Below are 25,048 nucleotides of genomic sequence, written 5' to 3'. Positions count from 1 at the left end.
ATTATACCAGTTATTAGGAGACTTTTTCTATCGTATAATTCAATGTTTACTATTATATCTTACAAGATTTTGGCAGGTAAAAAATAAATGTATTATGCTCTGTAATTACAAACAGTCATGTATCCAACATATCATAGGAGCATGTAATAATGGCTTACACTTGAATTAATTAATTATACGGTATGTGAGAATAACTATTCAGTATATAATAATAATAATAATAATAAGAAGAAGAAGAAGAAGAAGAACTTTATTTATATAGCACCTTTTAAAAACAAGGTTTACAAAGTGCTTTGACATACCAGCCAGCAAGACAGTGCATAAGAAACAAAATGAAATAACAAGTGACAATCAAATAAACAAACAAAATAAATAAAAAATAAAATAAATAAAATCAAGTGATATTGGTAAAATATAGTAAACAAATATAAGATAAAATACCAAGACCAAATTAAAATGAACCAATAAAACGACGACATCACATAAAAGCCAATCTATAAAAATGTGTTTTAAGAGATTTCTGATTCTGCAAGCCTTATCTCCTCCGGCAGGTCATTCATAAACCGAGGGGCCCTTATGGCAAAAGCACGGTCGCCTTTGGTTTTCAGTCTTTACTTTGGAACAACCAGAAGGGCCCCACCTGAGGATCTAAGGCTGCGAGCTGGCTCATACGGGGTCAACATTTCTCCTATGTATGTCAGGGCCAGACCCATCCATCCATCTTCCGTAACCACTTATCCAGTTAAGGGTTGCGGGGGTGCTGGAGCCGATCCCAGCTGTCAATGGGCGAAGGCAGGGTACACCCTGGACAGGTCACCAGCCTATCACAGGGCAGACATATAGAGACAAACAACCATTCACACTCACATTCACACCTACGGGCAATTTCAGAGTCATCAATTAACTTAACCTGCATGTCTTTGGATGCTGGAGAACCCGGAGATAACATGCAAACTCCACACAGAGCCCGGGAATTGAACCCGGGCCCCTCTTGCTGTGAGGCGACAGTGCTAACCACTACACCACCGTGCAGCTGATTCACCAGGGCTCCATTGCTGCGCTTTTTCTGGCCTCCAAAATCTGAGACAGTAGATTTCCTAAAGCTGTGAGGATGCCACTGAAAATATCAAGGACACACAACAACACACACCAATCAATATGCAACAGGTACATTCATGATAAGGTACTGCAATCAAATCAAATCAAGTGTCATTAACTTGTAAGGGGAGGTTTTTGGGGAAGATGCTGATTGGTTAAAGCCAAACATCACAAACAAGCACCAGGCTGCAGAACAGTAACTGACAACTGACAGTCAGTGAACAGCCAAAGCTACAGACCTCGTTACAGACTTAGTGAGGATGGGATACTTCTTCAGAAGAACCAGATATTGTTGTAGTAAACAGATATAAATGGACGCATTCCGGACGGGCAGTCTTTCTGCAGGCATTGTCAGTAGTTTAACTGTACAAGCATTACAACTTCAGGAATACCAGATCTGACGGGTGGAAGCAGCAAAGTTTCTTTTTTTCACATGTACAATTTTGCAAATTGTCAATAACAGACAGCAAAATACATACAGTCAAATGTACATGCCAGGGGGAGAGAAGGAAAGACAGACACAAAATAATACAAAATTAAAATAGAAAAACATAAATAAATACTACAAAAAAAGGAAAAAGAGGACACGAAGGCACAAATCCTGATTGTATAATTACAAACATATATCGAAGGCAATGCATGACATCCTGGTTTTTCTACCTTTTTTGTTGTAACAGCATTTAATGGTTTTTAAATATAATTCAAACTCTTTGTAAAAAACACAAAAATAGGCCTTTGGCTTGTAAATTTACATTTATGTATATGAAATTTGGCAAACATAATTAATAGATTTATGCCCTTTCCTTATTTTTTGTCATAGTTAAAGAATCCAAATATAACATTTTCATAGTATAGTATAAAATCTTTATACAAAACATCTCTGACCAGTCTTGAAACATTTCCCATAACTTTTTATGGAAGCGGCGAAGTTCAAGAGGAGTTGCCTCTTTCTGCCAACAGCGGTGAGTCACTGACGTAGCCACGCCTCTAAGTCAACGTCAAAAACAGCCAAGACAGATAAAATATATTTGCATTAGATAGCTGAAGAATATAATTGACTCTTGCCTAACATTACTTTTTGTCTTACTGTTTCTGTTATTCTGGCCCCTCCTCATGGCATAACACACTGACCTCTAACAAAACTACATGTGTGGTTTAAAATAGACTATGACGTGTTTCTCATGAATCATCAGAATATTTTTTGGCTTTTCTTTATCTTAACTGGATGTACCTGATCTGACCTCATAAACGCATAAACACAGCACAAGGCTGTGTTATGATCACAAAGATGCAGCACCGATAACAGAGGAGTCACGTTGGGAGAATAGAAACCGAAAGATATCGAGGCAGAGAGGGGAAAACGAATCTGACGTAAAGAGGAGGGTGTTGATCAGCTGAGGCAGACTGTATATAAACTGTGGTGATCCGAAACCTCTGACAGCAGCTCGAGAATCATCTGACTTGAAGCTTTCTAGAGGACTTTGCTAAAGTGATCTCAAGGTAAGAATCTGTCTTTGTCAACGCTGTAATGAAATACACTGTGGTACTTCAGTGGAAATATTATTATTTTATACTTGACTTATTTTAATAAAGTATTAAATTATGTTGCAGGTGTCTTTTCATCATGGATATAACCATTTTTATGATGGATGGGACTGCCCACACACTGAGTGTGAACCCACAGGCCACAGTGGGCTCCCTGAAATCCCTGATCCAGGAGAAACTAGGAGTTCGCTCTGAGACGCAGAAGCTGGTCTATGTAAACGGCATGAACACTGTCCTCAGCGACGACTCGACACCCATCAGCCACTACGGCTTGAACTCTGGAGCGAGGGTCTCCCTGCTGGTGACCCAGCCTGCGACCATCCAGGTGTTCCTCAGAAACCAAAAGGGGAAGACGAGCACATATGACATCAAACCTGACGAGACTGTGGGCAACTTCAAGAAGAGGGTCCAGTCCATAGAGGGGGTCGCGGCGGACCAGCAGAGGCTCATCCACCAGAGCCGAGAGATGACGGAGGCAGGGAACAAACTCTCAGACTACAACGTCGTATCACACAGCACCATCGACCTGAGCCTCCGCCTGGTGAACCAGCCTGCGACCATCCAGGTGTTCCTCCGAAACGAAAAGGGGAAGACGAGCACCTATGACATCAAACCTGATGAGACTGTGGGCAACTTCAAGAAGATGGTCCAGTCCAGAGAGGGGGTCCCTGTGGACCAGCAGATACTCATCCACCAGGACAAAGATATGACGGAGGCGGGGTACAAACTCTCAGACTACAACGTAGTATTGCACAGCACCATCTACCTGAGCCTCCGCCTGAGAGGAGGCTGAGGACACTTCTGGTTCATATATCAGAGTTGATTTCCTGAACATTCCTTTATTTTATTTTAATTAATGATATGGATTCAAATTGTTCCTATTTATTTGTATTTTCATTTGGAAAAATCAATGCATTCCTCTGTTTAGGCTTATGTATTCCGTAACATCTTAAAAAAACTTGTTAAGGCTTAATTCTTTATTTGGTTTTGGCAGTACAAATATTTTATCCACTCAACACGGCATTATGTTAACTGTACACTGTTAAAAACAAATAAAAATTACTTTCCAAATATGAATTTGCATGTCTCCTCACATTTCCTGTAGGCCTACCATTTCCTCCGCTTAGCCAGAAGAAACCAGAAAGGCACACTGAAGCATTGTTTTAAAAATGTACAATGCATCCATCATGTGCCTGGCCTATTTGAAATACTACATCTGCATTCAATAATTTTGGAGCCAGATGCATTCCTTTTCACATAATCTCTCTTTCTAGATGTTACTATTTTGCAACATGGATTAAAATACTTTATTTTTCATCCATTTTTGGTGTTTTGATATAGAGGGTGGCTGGGAGTTATTACAGGTAAGGCCTGTGCTCATAGAATTAGACAAAAGTCCAAAAAATGAATGCATGTACTGTTCAATCCACATTATTAAAAGTAACAACAAACTCTGTGAAACAAGTAACAATGACCTTTGATTTTAATACTTGATTTGCTACTCAGGCAAAAATAATTTTTATTTTGTCACTTCTTTTTCTAATTCATGTTCAAGGAGTTCTTTAATCTGAATTTCAAGACTGTTTTGTATTTAAGGTGGACAAAAAAATGATGTCAAAATTGAGACATTAAAGCATAAACCGTATGTTTCACAGTTTATCTTGCCTGTCAAGTCATGTTCTCAAAATCTAAACAAGAGAACAAGTAGAGACTTGAAAGAAATGTCTAGTGAAAGGTTGATATTTTTATAATGAAAAATAATATTGCTTTGTAATTTTTGGCTTGAACAAAATGGTGCATCGTACTTTATCTTTGATAAATTCATAATACAAAGGGAGGGGTATAATTGCCAAAACCTAGTATGGTCTAGAAGACTTGGTTTGGAAATTCGTAAATTTCCAGGCTTGCCAAAGTAATCATTAAATCATTGGTAGGCCAACTGATAAACTTACATTTGTGCAATTGGATCAAAACATTTTAGGCAGCCCTTAATTTTTTCCAACTGAAAAACCTTACATTTATTGTATTAAACATTCTTTGCTCCTTGCAAAAATACAAAGTGGAAAAAATGTATATTGCATCCTTATTTTTCCATCTGACATTAATGTTCAGAGTCTCAAAGCATTATCTTTGTACTGGAGCTTCACTTAAGAGAAAAACTGTCAGTCCAAGGTAAAAGTCCATCCAAGGGTTTGTGTGTTGTGCAGTTTAGAAAAGAGAAGTTACATAGCCCTCAGATAGTGACTCACACTCTGCTTTACGGAGAGCCAAATTATATAAAGATAAACACGTTCAAAGATAAGCCAGTTGCTGTTTCCCCAATTGCACGTAATGTTACTTAGTCACTTTAGCCTGTCAGGGAGAATTACCCATGGTAGAAGAGAAAATCTAATTCTATAACTTTGTCAGAATAGTTTTTTGCTTTTCTTCATCTTAACCCTCCTGTCGTGTTCGGGTCAAATCTGACCGATTTACAACTTTAATCAATCATAAATATTGTGTTTTACATCTGATTGCCTCAAGGCCCTATGATATCCTCCACACTAGACATTTGAACATATAAAATTGCTGATCACTACTTTCATTGAATTTTGAGTGGTTTAGTCAACTTTGTAACACCCATGGTGTTCCCGGTCAAAAGTGACCGCCATAGGAAATTAATGGGAAACACTAGATTATGTCCATTCATCAGATGGAAAACAGCCCCATACACACCCACACATCCACAACTACACACCCACACATCCACAACTACACACCCACACATCCACAACTACACACACACATCCACAACTACACACCCACACATCCACAACTACACACACAACACACACCCACACATCCACAACTACACACCCACACATCCACAACTACACACCATCACATCCACAACTACACAACTTCACACCCACACATCCACAACTACACACACACGCACACCTGTGTGAACACCTGTTCACAGCAGTGGTGTATAAAGTACCCAAAAGCCATACTTGAGTAAAAGTAAAGATACCTTACTGGAAAATGACTCCAGTAAAAGTGAAAGTCACTTATTAGAATACTACTTGAGTAAAAGTCTTAAAGTATCTGATATGTACTGTACTTAAGTATCAAAAGTAATTTTCTGATATTAAATGTACTTAAGTATTGAAAGTAAAAGTACAAGTAAATGCTGTTAATAAAAAAGCAAAGGGTCAGAATTTTGAGAATTATGAGGTTTATTCTTTTAAGTGCTGTGGCCACCATGACCAAGGACAAGGAGGTACAAACAGAGACAGCAGCCTAACATACACCATGTATAGCTCAACTAGAAGATCAGACACCTGTCCCCCCCACAGATATACTCCACCCTGTGGGAAACACTGCTAGATATCTGAGCAGGTTTATGCTAATTATGATAACTAAACATTAATGTTGCGGCTCATGGGATTAATCTTAATTTACCTCAATGTGTTTCCTGAGGTTGGATGGGGAGTTTTTGAACGCCAGTGTTTCAGTAGCTTTGGGCATAAGAGGCTCTTCATCCGGTACGAAGAGTCTTTCACTCCAACAGAAGAAAACATTTCTCGCAAATATGGCCACAGGTGTTGGTCTTCGTCTCCACGTGGTTTGTTGTAGGAGTAGCAGGTGCTTCCATCATGAAACCAGTCATTAGAGTGGAACTCTGCTCATGTAGTCGCTCGCTAGCTGGCATCACTGGGAATCAACAAACCGGCTTTGAGAGCACTTGTTTGCAATTGCGCATTAACGTGATTAACCAGTGATTTAACTTGCAAACTAGGACCACTGATTCACTAACCTGCTTGCTTGCAGTCTGTGTTCCACCACAGCCCCGACGTTGGTCTCATGATTCATTTTTTTTCTAAAGATAGATTTGATTTTGTAACGAGTAACGAAGGTCTCAGGGGAAATGTATAGGAGTCAAAGTATCAGTTTTCTTTGCAAAATGTAGTGAAGTAGAAGTGAAAGTCAACAGAAATATAAATAGTAAAGTAAAGTACAGATATCCAAAAAAACGACTTAAAGCTAGGGTGGGCGAAAACAGCCGTTGAGATTCCGTCGCGTGCTCTCTGGCCTCTCCCTGCCACGCTACCTGCTGTAGCTCCTCCCACCGAACGTCAGTTATGCGCGTTCATGTGAATTCAGTTACATTGATAGGAAGACGAAACACGCAGGGACGCACCAACGTCGTTGCCAAGGTGACCGGACAGTCCCACAGCCAATAAGAACGGAGAATCGGAGCCTCGCTCTGATTGGTCAAAGTGTACATGAGCGGTGGCAATTTTTGGGTGCGGCCCACAGAGGCAGGGGAGAGCAAAGTTATGAGCAGATATTCTCAGAGCACTTCACCTACATATAGCTGACTGGCTATTAGGACAGTTTTGCCAAATATTACAGTAAAGAAATTAATTAATTAATACCCACCCTAGCTTTAAGTACAGTAACGAAGTATTTCTACTTCGTTCCCACACAGCAAAAGGACTCCGCGGCGGAGGTATTGCGGCTTCCGGAACGGACCCGCGAAACGGACCCGTATCGGAGTTCACTTGCACTCAGGGACGGATCCGCAGTGGCTCCGCGCCGCATCCGCTCCGGATCCGCGATTACCCGGAAATGTATACAGACATCCGCCGCGGAACCGCAACGGACTCATAAAGATCCTGGCTCATCTGGCCCGGGTCCGTTTTGGACCCGTTTATCTTATTTTCAAAATCCCTTCTGTTCTTGCTGTAGGATAAAATAGGATAAACTAAACTATAGGATAAACTAAACTATAGGATAAAACTCAAAACTATCATTCCTAGCCTAGGCTACAGCAATATAGGCCTAGGCATACGTTTAAATATGCATTGCCTTGTATGTTTTACCTAACAATATTGTCAATAGGCATAACAATAACAGAAAAGCTTCAAGTCAAGACATCAATTTACTGCACAAAAGTAATCACTACTCAATAGAAAAATAGAAAATTGACATTTACATTTATGGAAAATTATAGGTTATAGCCTATTCTGTTTTTGTTACGTAGTCTACGTTGGCTAGGCTACTTTACATTCATTTTGTGGACCTAATTTAGTGCTTTATAGGCATAGGTCGGTGCAGACATAAAATATGTTATCTATTAGGCTACAACATGAAATGCTGCGCTATATACAGCTAAAATATCAGAAAATGAATAACTGGTGAACGACAAGAAGTTCAATCAAAAGATTGTTTAATTGTTATTCGGGTGGAGGAGTGGATGGAGGAAGGACACGTCTCCTCGCCGCCCGATCCGCCGCCAGGTTGAACCACCTGATGGCGTGTTTGGTGACCTCCGCGTCCGTGGCTGACCGTGTCACCACGTTTTTCCTCACAGCACCTGTAATCAAACAGACAGATTTTATGTAATAGGTTTTTACTAACTTTAAGAAGAATGCACACATTTGGTGAACAACAGGGTGCATTAATGGCAACTGTTAGGCATGCAAACATGCAAAGTGCTTCGATAAACCGAGTATTTTGTTTTGGGCCTACTGTAGCAGCAAGGAGAAGACTACTGGAGCAAGCACCTTGAAACATTTCGAAAACGAAGCAATAAACGGCAAATAGAACCAGCTGAACAACCGCAGCCGGTATTATTTGATAATTTAAAACTGTATAAGACGAGCCCTAATGTAGAGGATGATCCTTAGCCCCGCCCCCATGCGTCTTTTGGTAATTTGCCTAAAATCCAAAGTATTTCTAAACAGCACTCCTGCCGTTTTCCTTTTCTACTTAAACTGGTCGCGGAGGCACTGCACTTGACATGCTAGCTCTGTTTGCTAACCTTTAGCTAACACACAGCATTGAGACTAGTAATTACTGCCAGAGACCGGAGTGAGGGGAGGGGTTATGTTGGCGCTGATGTGTGTCTGTTAACTCTCTGTCCGAGAGAAGAGAGCGAGAAAGCGCAGCTGGTATTTGTGTATCGATACGGCAGAGAATTATTATTGAAATCTATCGCAACCACCAGGCAGCCAATACGTTTGCGTGCGTTTACTTTGATAACATGATGGGCCTGTTGCCCACACCTGGGGTGCGTTTCTCTTGACATGATAATCCACTCATAGGCGCCGGAACCTATGAGGCCGCGGGGCCAATGGCCACCCCACTTTTCATGGAAAATAAACAAATTATAATAATCATTTTTTTTAGCCTGTATTGATGAACTATTTCGTTTCTTAGTAATGTTTTGGCCTTACATTGTTACTATACAAACGAACAGAGCTTCGCTCCCCGCGACCTTATATTGATTGAGTCTAAAACGTTTTCTCAACGATTCAACCAATGAGAGTAGGCCTTCTACAGCAATGGCGTTGCCATGGCACATGGGTCTTGTAATGTGACATGCTTCGTCTGCAACGTTCGAAACCCCCACGACGAAAGTTTGTCATGCCAGAAATTTGGGGGAATCGCATGACGTATCCACTGTTGACTTTGAGGGAATCCCGTGAACAGCTGGAGCTCACGGGCATCAAGTGTTACTAACTAGTAAAGAAACTAGTAGCCTAAAGTAAAGACTAGTAGAGATGCGCGGTTGTGCATTCATACCCACGGACACCGTGGATAATCCACGGGTTGGGTGGATTGCGTGAAAGAAAGTAAAGCTGGAAATGAAATCGCGCGCAAGGCAGCATGGGTATACCCAGGCTAGTATTGGCATATCCACTTTCTAGAATCGCACCCATGGTCAACGCCGAAGGAAACTGAAGGAATCAAAAAGAGGAAGTCTCACAGCAGAGTGCATGTCAGAAAGGTAGGATTTTTGTTATTATCATTCATTATTGCACTGTCTGATAGTAAACAGGAACATTTTCACTAGCATATTGTCCCTACTAAATAAGTGACCGTGTCAGGTTTTCACTGACGCGCTAGCTATTGCATTGTGTTAAACATACCATCAGGCATAGGCCTACCTGCCTAAGCACTAAAATGTGCTTAGGCAAAGTAGCCATCAGCTGCTCAGGGTGTCATGGTCATACTATGTTTGATTTCGAGTAAAAAAAAAGAGACATCAAATGTAAAAAAAAAAAGGTCTATGCCTGGTATAGTAGCCTAGTTTAAAAAAGGCAACCTTCATATTGGTATGAAGGTTGCTAAGATTGTTAAGGCTGCCCCAACAAACGTGACTTGGAGCGTATTTAATATTACTGTGAATTATATACTTACTGAAAAGCAAGGTCTTTGTTGCCATCCTACTAAAAGGCTTTTTGTTGTTGACACCCTTCCAATTGATCTGATGGGAGACCTCATCTGTGAACAGCCTGCCCAGGATGTTCCAGGTCACCCTCTTCACATCCTGGCCTCCAATGGTGGCCAAAGATGAAATCTAAAAGGCAAAGACATCTTTTTTAAATAGACAGGTAGGTAAACATTCCTGAGGTTAGTTGCATTTAAAATGTTTTTGTTTCTGTTGAAAGCTTCCAGAAATGTAGAAAAACAAATGCCTCCACTGCCTCCAATTGTTCCAGGGGAAACTGAAAGCTGTCTGGCATCTCCGCATCTGGCCCCGGGGTGCTGTTCATCCTACTGGTGAGCAGGTTCACCTTAGCCACAAGCTGGTCGTTTTGCTGTTTGATGGTTTCCAGCAAGCTAAGGATTTGGAACTCGGCCGCTGTTGACAAACATGAAATATAGCTAAAATGTAGTGTATCAAATATATCACGTTTCAGTGTTTATCCTCATTACTCATAATACCGACATTAGCTATTGACATTATTAATTAATGACAAAAGTTATAGACAAAGTTTGAGGAAAATATGTGATGGTTGTCAGAATTTTTTCCAAAATCTGTGGCACAGAATGACCCTCCAGTATTTGTCGGTTATTGCTCACCAGAGCAGGGAATGGTATCGGCCATTCTTCCCCTCGCCATGTTGGTCTGTAGGCCAGGCTTGAAGAAGGCTCCATGTTGAGGGCTGGTGCCGGGGGTGGAGGGAGTTGAGGAGGGACTGCAGTTCCTGGCCTTTTTTGAACGTCTGCACGTGTCCTTCGTCTTAAGGCTGATAAGGAGACAGGCACAGTCTTTCTATTCATTTTTGTTCTAAAAGACATTTCAGAAAAAAAAAAAGAAAGTAAAATGTATCATTAATCATTGTTTCTAATGTTGTATTTAAATAAACACATTGTTGAATGGTGGTGTTGTCTGTTTCATTGCTACAAACTAGACAAGAACATAGAAATGTGCCATTTTCTGCAGGAAATGCATTGTGTAGTTATTATTAGTAGTAGTAGCAGTAGTAGTATCATTATTTGTTCTGTGGCCAACTGCTCCAACTGCTAGAAAATGTATAAGCAACATTACATTTTAAGAAACCAGAAAGTATCTTACTTGATCAAGCGAACCCAGCAGAGGAAATTGTAGCAACAGTCAAATCCAGAACGGGCAACAGTCAAATCCAGATGCTGCAGAACACACAAAATAGAAGATGGGGACCAAGTTCCATACAGTAGCATAACAGTGATTAAAATGGCAAATTTTCATTATAAAGAGGATGGCAGATAACCACTACATATGAGACCAAACTTGCCAAAATGTTAACTTGCTGCGATCTATTTGTATGGTACGCATGCCTGGAATTTCGTGATATGAGGGGCAAGGCCACTTGGCCTGCAGCGGGGCAATTTTTTGAGGGCACAAAGGCCACATGCCAGGGCATCAAGGCCATAACATGATTTTGATTTCACTAATAGACAAATGCATTTCTCAAAGCATTAACGCCTTGTTAATAAACAGTCTAACACTTCTCACTTCTGCATCTTGAAGAGCACTTTTGTGATAATTCTTCAAATCTTTTTCTTATTGTCTATAAGATTAGAATTAGAATTAAGTAATATATATTTTTTAATTACACATAATTAACATTATTTCAAAATGATAATAACTCTCCCTCTGCCGTCATGGGGGTCGCCAGTGTTGCAAGATTCCGGCCCAATCTAGCAACACTGGGGGACAAGCAGTTTTATTTGTTCAGAAATGCTTGAAAAAATGTAACTTTTATGGAGATACCGCATTAGGCCTACTTGGTCAATAAAAGAGCTAAGCTACTCAAAAGCTATTTTATTCAGAAACGCTTACGATCTTAAGTATAATTGACGCTTTTTTTTTTATCCCAGCGTACTCGGTGACCCAAGCGTACTCGGTTGCTAGGCGACGCCAAAGACGTTGGTGTTTGGCGGACTATTTCTCTGCTAATCAACACTACGAATGCTGGTAACAGATAAACTGTAAAAAGACACACCGTGTGAAGTTATTTTTTTCGTTTTGGCAAGTAGCCATGTAATAAGCGGGATAATGTATAGAACGTCGCCGGTCATTATCGAAAATAAGCCACCAGCACCACCTTCAGGGTGAAGCAAGCCGGTTCGCCCTGTCGGGGCTTATTTTCCCGATGACCGGCGTTTTATACATAACAGCGACACATTAAAACAGAACAGACCAACCCTAACCCTAACCCAATGAAGGATAACTTAACTTAACTACCATAACATATTCTGCCGTAATTGCTATTCCATTTTAAATCAAATAGGCTACAGACTGACATGATTATCGCCTCTCAGCTAACAATAGCCTGGTGCAAAAAATGATAGCCTAACTGAAAAATTATTTAGGCCTACTGCTAGTCCTAATATCAAACAACGTCATTACAATCATACGTAGTCTAAATGATGATTACAAAAACACAAAGGCCAATGTTTACTGTGAATGTCGCAATATAGGCCTATCAATAAATAATTAGGCCTACATAAATCAAACTCCTCATGCGGAAGAGTCTACTGCTGTACACCATATATATATATATATATATATGATATAAAAAGGTAGGATTATTTATATTTATATGATGTCCTGCATGTCCACGACTAAAAGGTGTAAAATAGGCACGTGTCATAGTTGAGCTTTGGAATTTGAAACATCATTTATGTACCACGTGCTGAAAAGCTGCTGTCACCGCCCCCAACTCATGTGACAGCTGGACCAGAGGGTCAGTTGAGGTCCTCAGTTGTTGCTGTGACCGACTGTAATAACTCCTACTGTGGTGGCCGAGGACTAGACTGAAGGTAAAGCAAAACGGAAATCATAGAGATTATGTTGTGAGTGGATCATCTGTAATATCTGCATGTGATCTGTTCTGTTATGCAGCATTTATATAACTCTTCCACGTGAGCGATTTTCTCAGAAATGCTGCTTTATGTCGCCTCTCCGTTACATGCTATTCTACTCTCCTATTATGAGCTGTATAGTTTGTAAAAGTTTCACTCAGATGAAGTCCCAACCCTGTTACATAATAGAGTCAAACAGGTTTTCACAGTGGGAAATGTTTATTTTGATCTTATCAAGACTTTGCAAACTTCTAAACCTTTCTACTAAATTACCTATTACAGTTATAGTTACTAATTATGCATTATTTAATGATATATGAAATAGAAACAGAAAAGTAACCTAATGATAAGAATAATTATTATTATTATAATAACAACATTCATTATTTCATTTTAATTATTGTAATTTAATAATTATGCATATTATTATTATTATTATTATTATTATTATTTATTATTATTATTATTACGTCTTCAAATAGTCGGTGAAAAAAACCTTTTTGAACTTCTTTTCACCGGTGTCAACAGTTGGCTTTTAAACGTCTTTTCAACGAAACATTGCTCGCTGGGGTGATGCATATGAATGAGTGTCATATGTATATGTGTTGTGTCTCATGTTAATCCAGACATGCGGGTTGCAGTGATTGGAGCTGGAGTCATCGGCCTGTCAACTGCTCAGAGCATCTACGAGCAGTATCACTCCATCGTCAGTCCACTGACCATTGAGGTGTATGCGGACTGTTTCACTCCACTGACCACTAGTGATGGAGCTGCTGGCTTCTGGCAGCCGTATCTCTACGATAAGGGCAACGTCCAGGAGACGTAAGTGTACTCTCCTTAACTCTCTTTTCATTCTTTACTATATCTGTAAAAAATGGTCAGTGTTTTAGTGCTGTATTTTGTCCTCACTTCTAGAAAATGGAATAAAGAGACATTTGACTACTTGCTGAGCTGCCTCAGTACACCAGAGTCCATAAAAATGGGTGTATTCCTTCAGTCTGGCTACAACCTGTGCACTGAACCAGTCCCAGTGAGTAGTGCATTGTTCTTGGAGTCAATCTGGCCTCAAAGATAAGATCTGACCTTGTTTCAGAAGCCTTACTAAGACGAAAGGCATTGTGCAATTAGTTAAAATGTAACCTCATATAACTCGTTCAAAAAAAATTCACAAACCAGTGCAACATCTACAGTAAACACAGTCCATTAGTGCTCAGCCTGTTTTGTTTTTTTCAGTCACACAAAGACCGATGTCTACAGTGGTTGGAAAACAATAAAAGAGAGGCCTCACCAAGGATTGGGATTCTCCATTGTGACAGCGAACTAACACAGCCAGGGAAAGTTTAGGACATAAATGATACATTCTTGACTTGTTTTTGATTGCAGGATCCCTCATTTAAAGATATTGTCCTGGGCTTCAGACAGCTAACAGAACGGGAGCTGCAGCTGTTCCCTGGATACAAGTAGGTTTAGTGCGGAAACTGCCATGAAAGCAAAACACTGAACATAAAGCAGCTTTCCATGTCATGCCAAACATTTTACCCTTTCCCACATTTGTTTGCAATACACTGCTGTATAGCAAACATCAAGAAATCTTACAATAAATCATACACAAAACCAAAAGAAAAAAAAATCCAAACATGTTATATACTTCTCCAACATTTCAGGTAATAAATGTTTAAAAAGAAGAAAGAATGAAAGAAACTGTTTATGCTCTTTTTTTTCAAATGTTAAAACTCAGTCCAAGCATGTCATTGATGTTTAGAAAATGTTTTTTATCATACTAAACACAATATTGCATGGTTTCCAATAAAAGATACACATTTGTATGGATAGATGATCTGACTGTCTCTTCTCATATGTCCAGTTACGGGTGGTTCAACACTGCTCTCATGGTGGAAGGTAAAGCATACTTACCTTGGCTGATGGATTGGTGAGTCAAGACCTGAGTTGAACTCAGTTTACAGTAACAGTCAAAAGTTTGGACACACCTTCTCGTTCAATGGTTTTTCTTTATTTTTATTTTTTATTTTTTTCTACATTGTAGATTAATATTGAAGACATCCAAACTATGAAGGAACACATATGGAATTATGTGGTAAACAAACAAATGCTCAACAAACCAGAATATGTTTTATATTTTAGATTCTTCAAAGTAGTTGAATGAGAAGGTGTGTCCAAACTTTTGACTGGTACTGTATAGGTGTAGCATTAACTGTTTGCAACATAATTTATTACGCAGTAAAAAGGTGAAAAGAAGCGCCTTATAGCTTGTTATATATTTTCAGTTCTTAACATCCCCTCAGGATTCAATAAAATGTTACTTACATGTTGGAAACTAAAATGATCCCACAGTGCAAAGTATAAAGTAGTGTACAATCAGTGGTCACTGAGAGATAACTGCTACCATGAATTGTGCAGGCCGGGGAACAAAAATAGATTCAGACAGCTGCGGCATGGGAATGGTCTGTTAAGTGTCTGAAACTTTTTTAAGTTTCCATCTGACAAAAATTGTCCTCAACACACAATTCCCTATATGCTGTGTAGATGTAAAAGGGTGAACCACCAGAAGTCCTCGAATGTTGTTTAGGATAACGGCTTCAGTTTAATCTTGTGTAGTTTTGGTTTAACAGAAGTCAAAAAGTATATTTAGCAGGAGTCGTTTTCAAGTACTCATGATAAACCTCTGGTTTTATGTTATTCTCAGGTTGCAAAAAAGGGGTGTGAAATTCTATCACAGGAAAATAGAGTCCTTCAAGGAGGTTAGTAAAGGCTTTTCAATATTATAGTTGCATAGTTTATTCTATATTATTTTATATATTATAATTTTAGAATTTCTTTTTATGCCGAATCTGTTATATCATAATGGCCAGGTTGTTGCATTTTCCTTCTATTGTATTTGTTATCTCTTATCATGCTTCCTTGTATTTAGCTGGCAGAAACTGGGGCAGACTTGACCATAAACTGCACTGGTATGAGATCAGGAGAGCTCCAGCCGGACCCTGAGCTCAAACCAGGCCGGGGGCAGATAATAAAGGTGAGAGTGATTATATAAACAGCTATAAAGGCACTATGGGAACAGTGGTTGAACCTGGTTATTCCTCTGTTTTTCAGGTGGATGCTCCGTGGTTAAAGCATTGGATTATTACCCACAATTCTAAAAAAGGGGTCTACAATTCACCATATATCATTCCAGGGTAATTCTAGTGACACAAAACTCTCATGATTCAGATACACATCATTAAGGAGAAACTTCTCCTGTAATGTTTGTAGTGAGGGGTGGGAGTGCTGTGGATTATTAGCATCATACACATAATGCATCTTTCCATCTAAAGTTGCAGTGGCTATACTGTGTTGACCACTTGCCACAGTGTTTTTTTTCTGTCAGAAGATTTGTAATGAGAAAACAGTGTTGGTTTTCTGTGTCTGAAGGAGTCGCCTCGTGACGGTCGGTGGGATTTTCCAGTTAGGAAACTGGAGTGAACGGAACAACTCCACGGACCATAAAAACATCTTGGAAGGCGCTTTCCAGCTCGAGCCTAGTCTCAAGGTGAGATGATATCAAAGTGTTTGCCTAAGAGCCCATATAAAGACTGTTTGTGTCAACTGTAATAAATGATTTATAACTAGTCTTCTGTGGTGCTAAAGTATTTAACGTCTTTTTGTTACCAACTTCAGCATGCCAGGATTGTAGAGGACTGGGCCGGCCTCAGGCCTGTTCGCAGCAAAGTCCGACTGGAAAGGGAGACCATACAGTTTGGTGCAACTACAGTAGAGGTGAACTTTAACAGCCCATCAATACTCTAAGAAGGAATTTTTCGGTCATTCAACTTCTAAAAATATTGTTGCTCTCATTCAGGTGATACACAACTACGGCCATGGAGGTTTCGGACTCACCATTCACCGAGGCTGCGCCCAGGAGGCAGCAAGGCTCTTCGGTGAGATCGTTGAACAAAAAGGCAAAGGTCCAAAAGCTCGCTTGTAAATTTGTAGTGATTGGTGCACTTAATTTTTTACATGTCAATGTCAGTGCCTTGTATTCAATACTGCACAAACTGCTCTTGTTTGTATCTAGCATTCAGAGCAAACATATATTCAGAATAAATACTTTTTGGTAGATAACGTGACTTTAAAACAATGCAATGTTTGTATCTTGTATGTCACTTTAAAGAGGAGACACTACTCACATCCATTATTAATGAACAGATGGCTTATTCATAGGTAACAAAATCATACTTAAATGTGTAGGAGGTTTTGGTAATTTAGTGTTCAAATCTTTGAAAATGTTCTCAGTAAATGTAGAAAAAGGCGACAAACTTCCTGATAATGATTATGACTGATATAATCACACTGTTTAGTAATAAATAACAACATGAATCCACTGCTCCTTTTGAAAGACTATTTACGATAATATCATACACATTTACATCTAGTGCATTGACAGTAATCTGTGCATACAGACACTTAATGCAGCACTATATATCAAACACTGGCAGGTGAAGAGCCGGACCTGAACTGTTGAATCTCTTTTTTTTTTTTTTTTTTTTAAACAAAACTTTGCTCAGTGTGTCACTAAGGCTGGGCAAAGTCGTTCTCCACATCACCTTTGTTACAAACAAAAGCAAAGACAACAACTAAACCAGGTATTGATACATTATTTACAGAAAGACAGAATGTAACATCCTGCTGAGGGGTTGTGTATATGCACGTGTAGGTCTATGTGTGCAGGGATCGTAACACCATATGTTAATGTCATTTTATTAAAATCATGTAACACTTACTAACTAGGTTGAGTCTACTTTGAGTTCCCTAATACGTCAAGTTAACGTATATAATGTTGTCTCCAAATGCAGCCCACCATCTGTGGACTTGTTCCAGTTGTACTATAATTATGAAATATCGTCGCCTATTTGATTATTATGCCCTGATGAATGATTCGGCAGGTTTGTCAGGTTGTTGTGAATAAAACTGCTGCATAATGATCCTCGTTTTTTTTTTTTTGCAGAAAACAATTACACAGTGATTCTCAGTACTGCCCTTTCACTGCATTTACACTGAATCTTTAACAAAGTAACCCCAGACCTTATTTAATCTAACGGTCTGTTTTGACAACGTGGAACATTTCCTCACACCTGCGATATACAAGTTATAAAGCTGGTCTTTTTAACAGACTATTTGTGTGCACAAGATGGTGCTCTCTCTTATCTACGTATCTATGTTAAACAGACACAGCTTTGCTAACAAACACAGCTTTTTCACAGGGTTATTAAAAGAAGGTCTCTAAAACACAAACTGAAATCACAGCTTTAAGGCTCTTTGAAAAGAAGATTTGAAGCTAACACCTAAATCCTGTTTATTCTCCTTTGCTTCTTTTGAATTAGAAAAGAAGTATTCAAATACTTTGCTTCAAATATTTGAATTCTCACTTGTCCATGAATGTTTCACATGTTGTCCACCATTTATTTTCTCAATCTTGCACTTGTGAAGGTCATTTGGTCTTTCCAGTTGATCCATGGACAGTTATTCAGTGGCAAAATTGTGACAGCAATGGTGGTTGAAGACGATATAATATGATTAAATAATATTGTGCTGCCTGGCTCTCTGAAGCCACTGTGGTGCCTAAACCGAAGATTCATTCGATGGGACTGGAGATGGACACCTGGACACAGCTGGATTAGCTTTTTTTTTTTTTGCATCTCCTTGCGTCTTTTCCTCACTGTGGTCACCACTCTCAGTTGTGCTCCTGCCGACATGTCCTCAGCCCTGGGAAACAGAGCTGGAGGGAGGGATTCCCCCTGAGCTCTGGGAGGAGGCCCGGCCCACCATCTCCTGGCCCCATTCACGGTGGCTGGACTCCTGTAGGCCCCGGCCTGTTGTTTCAATTGGCAGTGCACAAGAGGCGATGGCGGCTAGGAGGCAGCAGCAGCAGTACACAGAGAGAGCCAGGTACACAGACGACTCCAACATCACCTGTAGTTTGAAACCCAGGGATGAAAAAAAAAATGAACAACCTTCTTGTGTATTGATGTGTTAAAATGACAAAACTGACAGAGGGGTGTTACCTGTGCAACAAAAGGTGTTATGAGTGCACCAACTCTGGCCATTCCACTGCTCATTCCCAGACCTAAAGCCCTGGTCGCTGTTGGGTACACCTGCAGATTTTCAGAGAATACTGAGTAGGCTGCCATGATGCTCCATTTACCCAGGTATTGATTGAATCTGAGCTCTACTAGTCACATTGCATTTAACAAAATACAAGAAAAAAAAAAACCAGACAGCTCTGGTTAGATATCTGACCTCTGGAGTGTACACATAAGCAGCCTGGAATCCTCCTGAGATGAAAGCTCTGGCGACGAATATCAACACCGTCATGGATACTCTGCAACAGAAAAAAACAGTTACGCTGGATAGAAGGTGGACCCACAATGTCATGTTTAATATTCTCCTCAGTATCCACCTCACCTCCCGACGCAGCCATAGAGTGGAATGATGCACATAGAGAAGACGAAGAAACACAACGCCATGGTCTTCCTCCTCCCCAATCGATCAATAGCCCACAGTGTCACCAGCAGTCCTATGAGACAATGCAAAATTCCAGGTTTGTAAAATATAATATGCTGACTTGCTCTTTATTTTACAGTGCCGTAATTATAGATATTATGCGTTTACTTATTACCATGACATTTTGACATTTAATAATGTTAATGATAGCTTCATTCTCTTTAGGTAAGCCAGTAGTTTTGCATGCAAGCAGGGCCCTGGCAAACCTAAATGGAATGCAACCATAATTAATGTTTTTATTAACTCCTTGCTAAAGTGACCTCTGTGAGAAAATTCTATTTCTAAAATCTATTACATGATTATGATGATGAATTACCTGTAAGTTATCGTAAATATAAAGTAATTATGGTACAGTGGAAAAACCTGCCAACAACAGTAACTACAATATTTAACAAACAAAAAAAATGAATTAATTTATGTGTACCTGGGAATTCAGATAAGGTGGTCCACAACAGGTCTTTGTAGTCGTCAGAGTTCAGATATTTACACTCCAAGTTGCATCTTAGCTCCCTTTTGTTACCTTTGGACACTAGAGGGTGATATAAAACAACAGAAAACGGTATAGTACGCACCAAGCACAAGCTTGATCTGTGATTTTGCAAAAACATACTGCACAAATGTGAAGATCTTTTTCATGGCAGACATTTAGACCTAGCATAGAAGGAAAAGCACAGGTGTAACTAATTACATTAATGATGGCTCTGTTCCTTCACATGTTACAGTAGCCTCTTTTGATAAATGTCTGTCATGCCATACAACTATCTCCTGTTTCAACACACAAGTCACTGAACTACACAGTCTCTAGAAAGCAAATTAAAATGGGTGTGTGTGTCCTTGAGTGTGTGTGGGCATCTGTCGGTGTTGGAGCAGTGACTCACTTCCACATGCACCTCCCTCCTGAAACAGCTCTGTAGTGAGCAACACCAGCCCATAGTATGAGAAGGCATTTGCAAACCTGAGGAGAGAAACAGGATGAAACATTGGTGGTTAATGTGATGTAAGAAACTTCAAATAAAACATTGATTAATATGTCTGTGCACTTGGAGAACATTTAGGTTTTGCGGTGTAAGAACGAAAAGGAATTAAGTGAGTAATGACTCAGGACGTGAGTGGGTGTTATTATCATTCACTCCATTTACCAGATAAACCATAGCAGAACTGTGGTCCAGCGAAAGTCTGATGAAAATAAGTCTTGAATCTTTCCTCGGTCCTCCTAATAAAAGAAAAGACAAAACAAACATAATAGGGAGCATACATTAATGTAATTCAGAGAATTGTATGTTCTTCAGAAACTGTCTTTCACCTGTCTGGCAGCAATAAGTTTTCCCAGTGGCATTGGTGCTCCGTTCTCTGTAGCGATGCGCTTCAATGTGGCCAGAGCTTTTTCCTGGTTCCCTGTCAGCACGTCATATCGGGCACTCTCTGGTAGCCACTATTCCCAGCCCACCAAAAAAGAAACGTGTCAATTGATTAAGCTGTCATATGTTCTGCTTACATATTGCAGAACGTCTCAAGACCCATAACTTCATACTCACAAAACACAGTAAGGAGAAGATGAAGAGAGGAATGGTGGAAAGGCCAAGCAGCCAACGCCAGCCGAGAGTGGGCATCACCAGGATGGCTAGGAGGACCTCAAACACAGTGCCCAGTGCCCAAAATATCTACAAGGCAAGGTCAAAATTATGTAAAATCCTTCAAGAAAAACAGAGAATTTCCGAGCTGTGTTTTGTCATGTCAGTAGCGTTAACACTATGGCCAGATGGATGATAGATAAGGGTAGTTCATACCTCAATCAGCAAGATGCACGTAGCTCTGGACTTCATAGGCAGGAACTCAGCATACAGTGTCACCCTTGTAAGGAGCCACATTTCACCGTTAATCCTAACTCACATCATTAATTATTACCGCTTTGTTTTAAGAGAGATGAATGAGGGATACTCACGACTGTGGGGCTCCTCCGATGCCGAAGCCCACCAGTGCACGGAGGACGAGGATCCAACCATAAACGGGTGCAAATGCACTCATCACACCATAGAACATTGTCCAAAGCACACTCATCTTGAGACCCTGTGTGAGCATACAATCAAACAAGCATAACAAGCTGCAGGATAAATTATGGTGAAAAGCTGAGCTATAAAAAAATTGTCAATCATCACCCTTGTACAAAAGAGGCTTTATAAGAACTTACTGTCTTTCTGCCATATTTGTCAGATATGTTTCCCCAAAGAGAAGAGCTGATCATCATCCCAATAAACACTGCCTGCACCAATGAAGAATAAAGTTAACCAGATTCAGCAGTTTAATTGTTCACATGACTTTAGTTTCACAAGACATAGCTGATGTTATGCACATTCTGTCATGAATGTTTTTAAAGAGTAGACAGGACTGCAGCTTTTTTTCGGTGTTAGCCACTAAAAGTCACTGAATCATTTTTATATGATTATCTTCTCGTGAAAATTGTAATCATTACGTCTCAATTAAAAATGTCCACGATTCAAGGCCACTTTATTCAGTGCCTTAAGTCAAATCTACTGTAGGTCCCCTGTTTGCTTTATTGTTTATATCATACTCACATAAGTAATTATGCTTTTGATGGCCATTCAAACCATAATATTGTGACTCACACAGTATCTATTGGCATTAGAAACCCTACTGTCACTGCTCATTACAAGCACTTAAAACAATCCCTCAGCACTTAACCAATATCTATCAGGACAGTCATATAGCACTGCAAGTAGGAGCACTTTACAGACATTAGAGAGCCATTACCGATGTAAGCAGTGCCACCTCGAGGCTGGGCAGCCTCCATTCACAGTGAAGCTGTGGGGCTAAGATGCTAAGGATCATCATCTCCATAGCATCAGCCATCTGAGCAAACAGAAAACAACTCAGAGACACATTCTATAGCCTGCACACACATACACAGTACCTGATATAGTGTATTTTAAACAAAGAGCAGTTCTCACCCAGGCTAGACCAGTGAGGATAGAGAGTTTCCACTGAAATGTCCCAAAGCCGATGGCTTCGACGGCATCTTCCACCATGAATGTGTCTGAGGGAATGAGAAAGTATTTAAAGCAATATTTCAAGAAATAAACAGACATGAACCTTCTTCATCAGTGAAGAGCAACTACAAGGAACTAAAGTTGTATGGTTGAGGGTGAGAGCACTGAGTGTTGATGTGCACTGATGTTGTTTCTTACAAAGAAAGTTAGGTATCAGCCTAAATGATCCAACAAGCTCTTGTTTCCTGGCACTTTTATGTGCCTCTGATGATGGGTTTAAAGCGAAAGCTTGAAACATCACATATGCCTTGGTCATTTTTGGGAGAAACTGTTCTTTTATACAAGATATTACTTTTGAGTTCAGTCTTGACCTTGGACACAGATATTAGAAAATATTACTTGACTGAAATCATGCTACTTTGGTGAGGTGAGTATGAGTTTATTATAAAAGACAGTGTGTGTACAATGAATCCCTGTCATACTGTACCATCAGTTGGATTGGCAAACTCCCGAGGAACTGGAGCTCCGTCTGCAAGTGCCACAGACTCCAGTTCAGTCGGCTCTGCAATCCTGATAACCTGTTCTCTATTCTCGCAGTCATCCTCGGAGCGTGTGCTCTCACCTGTGCGACGGAATCGGATGACACTACAAAAAAAACTAAAAACAATTAGAATAAGTGTTTTAAAAGCCCAGGAGGATTAACTTCTCAACAGTATATCTGGTTAGGAGTGTTTCAGATGACTAGTTCCAGGGCAAAGCTGAGTACAAAAATCAAAGTCGGAGGCTGTTGCCTAGGTGATATGAGCTTTTTCTGGCTGTGATTTTGTGAATTGGTGGTAATAACCTCCTATGGGGGAACCATGTCAGACCAACTGACAGCTCTGCAGACTGCACTTTACTGCTTGGCAAGCTTAGAAAGCCTAAATACCCAGAGATACGAATGTTGTCTACAAATGGAAGGTATAATCTTCTCCCACATGTAGATAATTAATGGTTCATTTAGACTGAAACACTAAGAGAAGACTCCAGTGATGTCTTAATCACTGTTATCACACAACATAGACTTGCAACGGGAAGTATTAGTGATGCACATGAGTCTATGAGATGTCCTTGTGAACATATCCAGCAAAACTGTAACAACCTCTTATACAAATTGTCTTTTCTTTCTTTTCTTTTACTAACTGTTATAGTTTTGTAATGTTTATTACAAATCCATCATTTACATTTTTTGATTATCATACTATTTAATAGAGAAAATGTGTGTATCATTACTTTTTTTTACGCCTTTATTGTAAGAAGAGTAGGCTATATATATATATCCTTATTTCACTGTATGTCTTTGAGAAATGTCCCTCATGACGGCCAGGCTAGACGGGAATGGGCCAACCTTTAGATTATTGTACAGCAGCAGAGGTTGAAATAAATCACGCTAGGTACTGAGTCATTACAACAAACACAGTTACAAGTTAAGACCGAAAACACAGAAATCACAGCAAACCCGCTTTCACACTAATAAATAAATAAAACCAAAATAGGAAAATGCAATATCTTGTTTATTGTTGACTGTAAATAAACTGCACTGCCATCTGTGTTCTAATGCTAAGTTGTTTTTATTATTCCCTTAATGTATGATTAAGCTCGGATATAGCTTGTTATTGAACGACTGATGCTTTTAAGGAATGTCAAGCTATTTGTGGTCCAGCTTCACCACAGAGAGGCTGTAGATGAGAGGCTGTCAGAGGGCACAACATGCTGTCACGGTTGAAAATGAGCTTGAATAAAAAACAAGAAGGCGTTAATGTGCAGGTTGTAAGTTTACTCACGGCAGCTGTCTCAGTTGGAACAGATCATCGTCCATTTTGGTCTTTACTGTCTGGCGCTCCGTTTGGCATCATCTCCGTTTACATTATCACGACGAGCAGTGATTTCAGCACCGAGGAGAGCTACCTGCTCCGGGTGTCCGCCGGCAGCCAATGGGAGACCGCCCTCCGCAGAGAGGGAGATCGGATAGGACGAGCTCAGGAGGATCTGACACTATATGAATGTATAATTACTGTGGTCCTCCACATGACTTATCAATACTCACATGGACTTGATGAACCCGAAAGCAGCATTATACAAAGCTGGGCCTAGATGATGAGAATAATCATATGGAAGATGAGATGTATAATGTAAGATGAGAATAATCATATGGAAGATTAATAAGTTTAAATATATATATATATATATACATGGGCTGGACAATAAATAATAAACCAAAACAACATGATGAATAAGGTTTAATTCTGATCCAAGCAACTGTGACCAAAAATCTACAGTGTGTTTGGTATTGTGTATTTCAATGATCATAATGTTATCTTTAAACATGTTTAATAGCTCCAATGATGAGAATAATCATATGGAAGATGAGATGTATAATGTAAGTTTAATAAAAAATATATATATATACATGGGCTGGACAATAAATAATAAACCAAAACAACATGATGAATAAGGTTTAATTCTGATCCAAGCAACTGTGACCAAAAATCTACAGTGTGTTTGGTATTGTGTATTTCAATGATCATAATGTTATCTTTAAACATGTTTAATAGCTCCAATGATGAGAATAATCATATGGAAGATGAGATGTATAATGTAAGTTTAATAAAAAAAATATATATATATACATGGGCTGGACAATAAATAATAAACCAAAACAACATGATGAATAAGGT

General features: G+C 39.6%; 3 protein-coding genes across 3 annotated transcripts; 2 read left to right on the top strand and 1 right to left on the bottom strand.

The window, feature by feature from the left end:
* Positions 1–2,493: 2,493 nt before the first annotated feature.
* LOC129101133 (polyubiquitin-like) lies at positions 2,494–3,720 on the top strand. The gene is made up of 2 exons (XM_054610794.1): positions 2,494–2,598; positions 2,710–3,720. The coding sequence occupies exon 2, from the start codon at positions 2,723–2,725 to the stop codon at positions 3,434–3,436; it is 714 nt and encodes a 237-aa protein (XP_054466769.1). The 5' UTR covers positions 2,494–2,598; positions 2,710–2,722; the 3' UTR covers positions 3,437–3,720.
* Positions 3,721–12,654: 8,934 nt separating this feature from the next.
* Positions 12,655–17,747, top strand: LOC129101197 (D-amino-acid oxidase-like). The gene is made up of 11 exons (XM_054610877.1): positions 12,655–12,726; positions 13,395–13,590; positions 13,684–13,798; positions 14,152–14,228; positions 14,633–14,698; positions 15,473–15,527; positions 15,698–15,802; positions 15,880–15,962; positions 16,198–16,315; positions 16,444–16,542; positions 16,625–17,747. The coding sequence occupies exons 2-11, from the start codon at positions 13,397–13,399 to the stop codon at positions 16,748–16,750; spliced, it is 1,038 nt and encodes a 345-aa protein (XP_054466852.1). The 5' UTR covers positions 12,655–12,726; positions 13,395–13,396; the 3' UTR covers positions 16,751–17,747.
* Positions 17,748–18,522: 775 nt separating this feature from the next.
* On the bottom strand, positions 18,523–24,189 carry svopa (SV2 related protein a). The gene is made up of 16 exons (XM_054611512.1): positions 24,155–24,189; positions 22,819–22,976; positions 22,293–22,378; positions 22,096–22,194; positions 21,515–21,586; positions 21,269–21,393; positions 21,114–21,177; positions 20,862–20,987; positions 20,630–20,758; positions 20,466–20,539; positions 20,205–20,281; positions 19,751–19,855; positions 19,228–19,339; positions 19,063–19,144; positions 18,828–18,917; positions 18,523–18,735 (listed from the first exon to the last, which is right to left on the bottom strand). The coding sequence occupies exons 1-16, from the start codon at positions 24,187–24,189 to the stop codon at positions 18,523–18,525; spliced, it is 1,647 nt and encodes a 548-aa protein (XP_054467487.1).
* Between the last annotated feature and the right edge of the window lie 859 nt (positions 24,190–25,048).

Source organism: Anoplopoma fimbria, chromosome 13 (assembly GCF_027596085.1).
Source record: "Anoplopoma fimbria isolate UVic2021 breed Golden Eagle Sablefish chromosome 13, Afim_UVic_2022, whole genome shotgun sequence".
Classification (NCBI taxonomy): Eukaryota; Metazoa; Chordata; class Actinopteri; order Perciformes; family Anoplopomatidae; genus Anoplopoma; species Anoplopoma fimbria.
This window is presented reverse-complemented; position numbering and strand designations above follow the sequence as displayed.

Coding starts and splice junctions, on each gene's coding strand:
- LOC129101133 (XM_054610794.1), top strand. CDS start 2,723: ATGGATATAACCATTTTTATGATGGATGGGACTGCCCACACACTGAGT.
- LOC129101197 (XM_054610877.1), top strand. CDS start 13,397: ATGCGGGTTGCAGTGATTGGAGCTGGAGTCATCGGCCTGTCAACTGCT. Junction 13,799..14,151: donor TGTGCACTGAACCAGTCCCA/GTGAGTAGTGCA, acceptor TTTTGATTGCAG/GATCCCTCATTTAAAGATAT. Junction 16,316..16,443: donor AGCTCGAGCCTAGTCTCAAG/GTGAGATGATAT, acceptor TACCAACTTCAG/CATGCCAGGATTGTAGAGGA.
- svopa (XM_054611512.1), bottom strand. CDS start 24,189: ATGGACGATGATCTGTTCCAACTGAGACAGCTGCC. Junction 21,587..22,095: donor AGGTGGCACTGCTTACATCG/GTAATGGCTCTC, acceptor TCATTGGTGCAG/GCAGTGTTTATTGGGATGAT. Junction 20,282..20,465: donor GTTCTGCTATGGTTTATCTG/GTAAATGGAGTG, acceptor TTCTCTCCTCAG/GTTTGCAAATGCCTTCTCAT.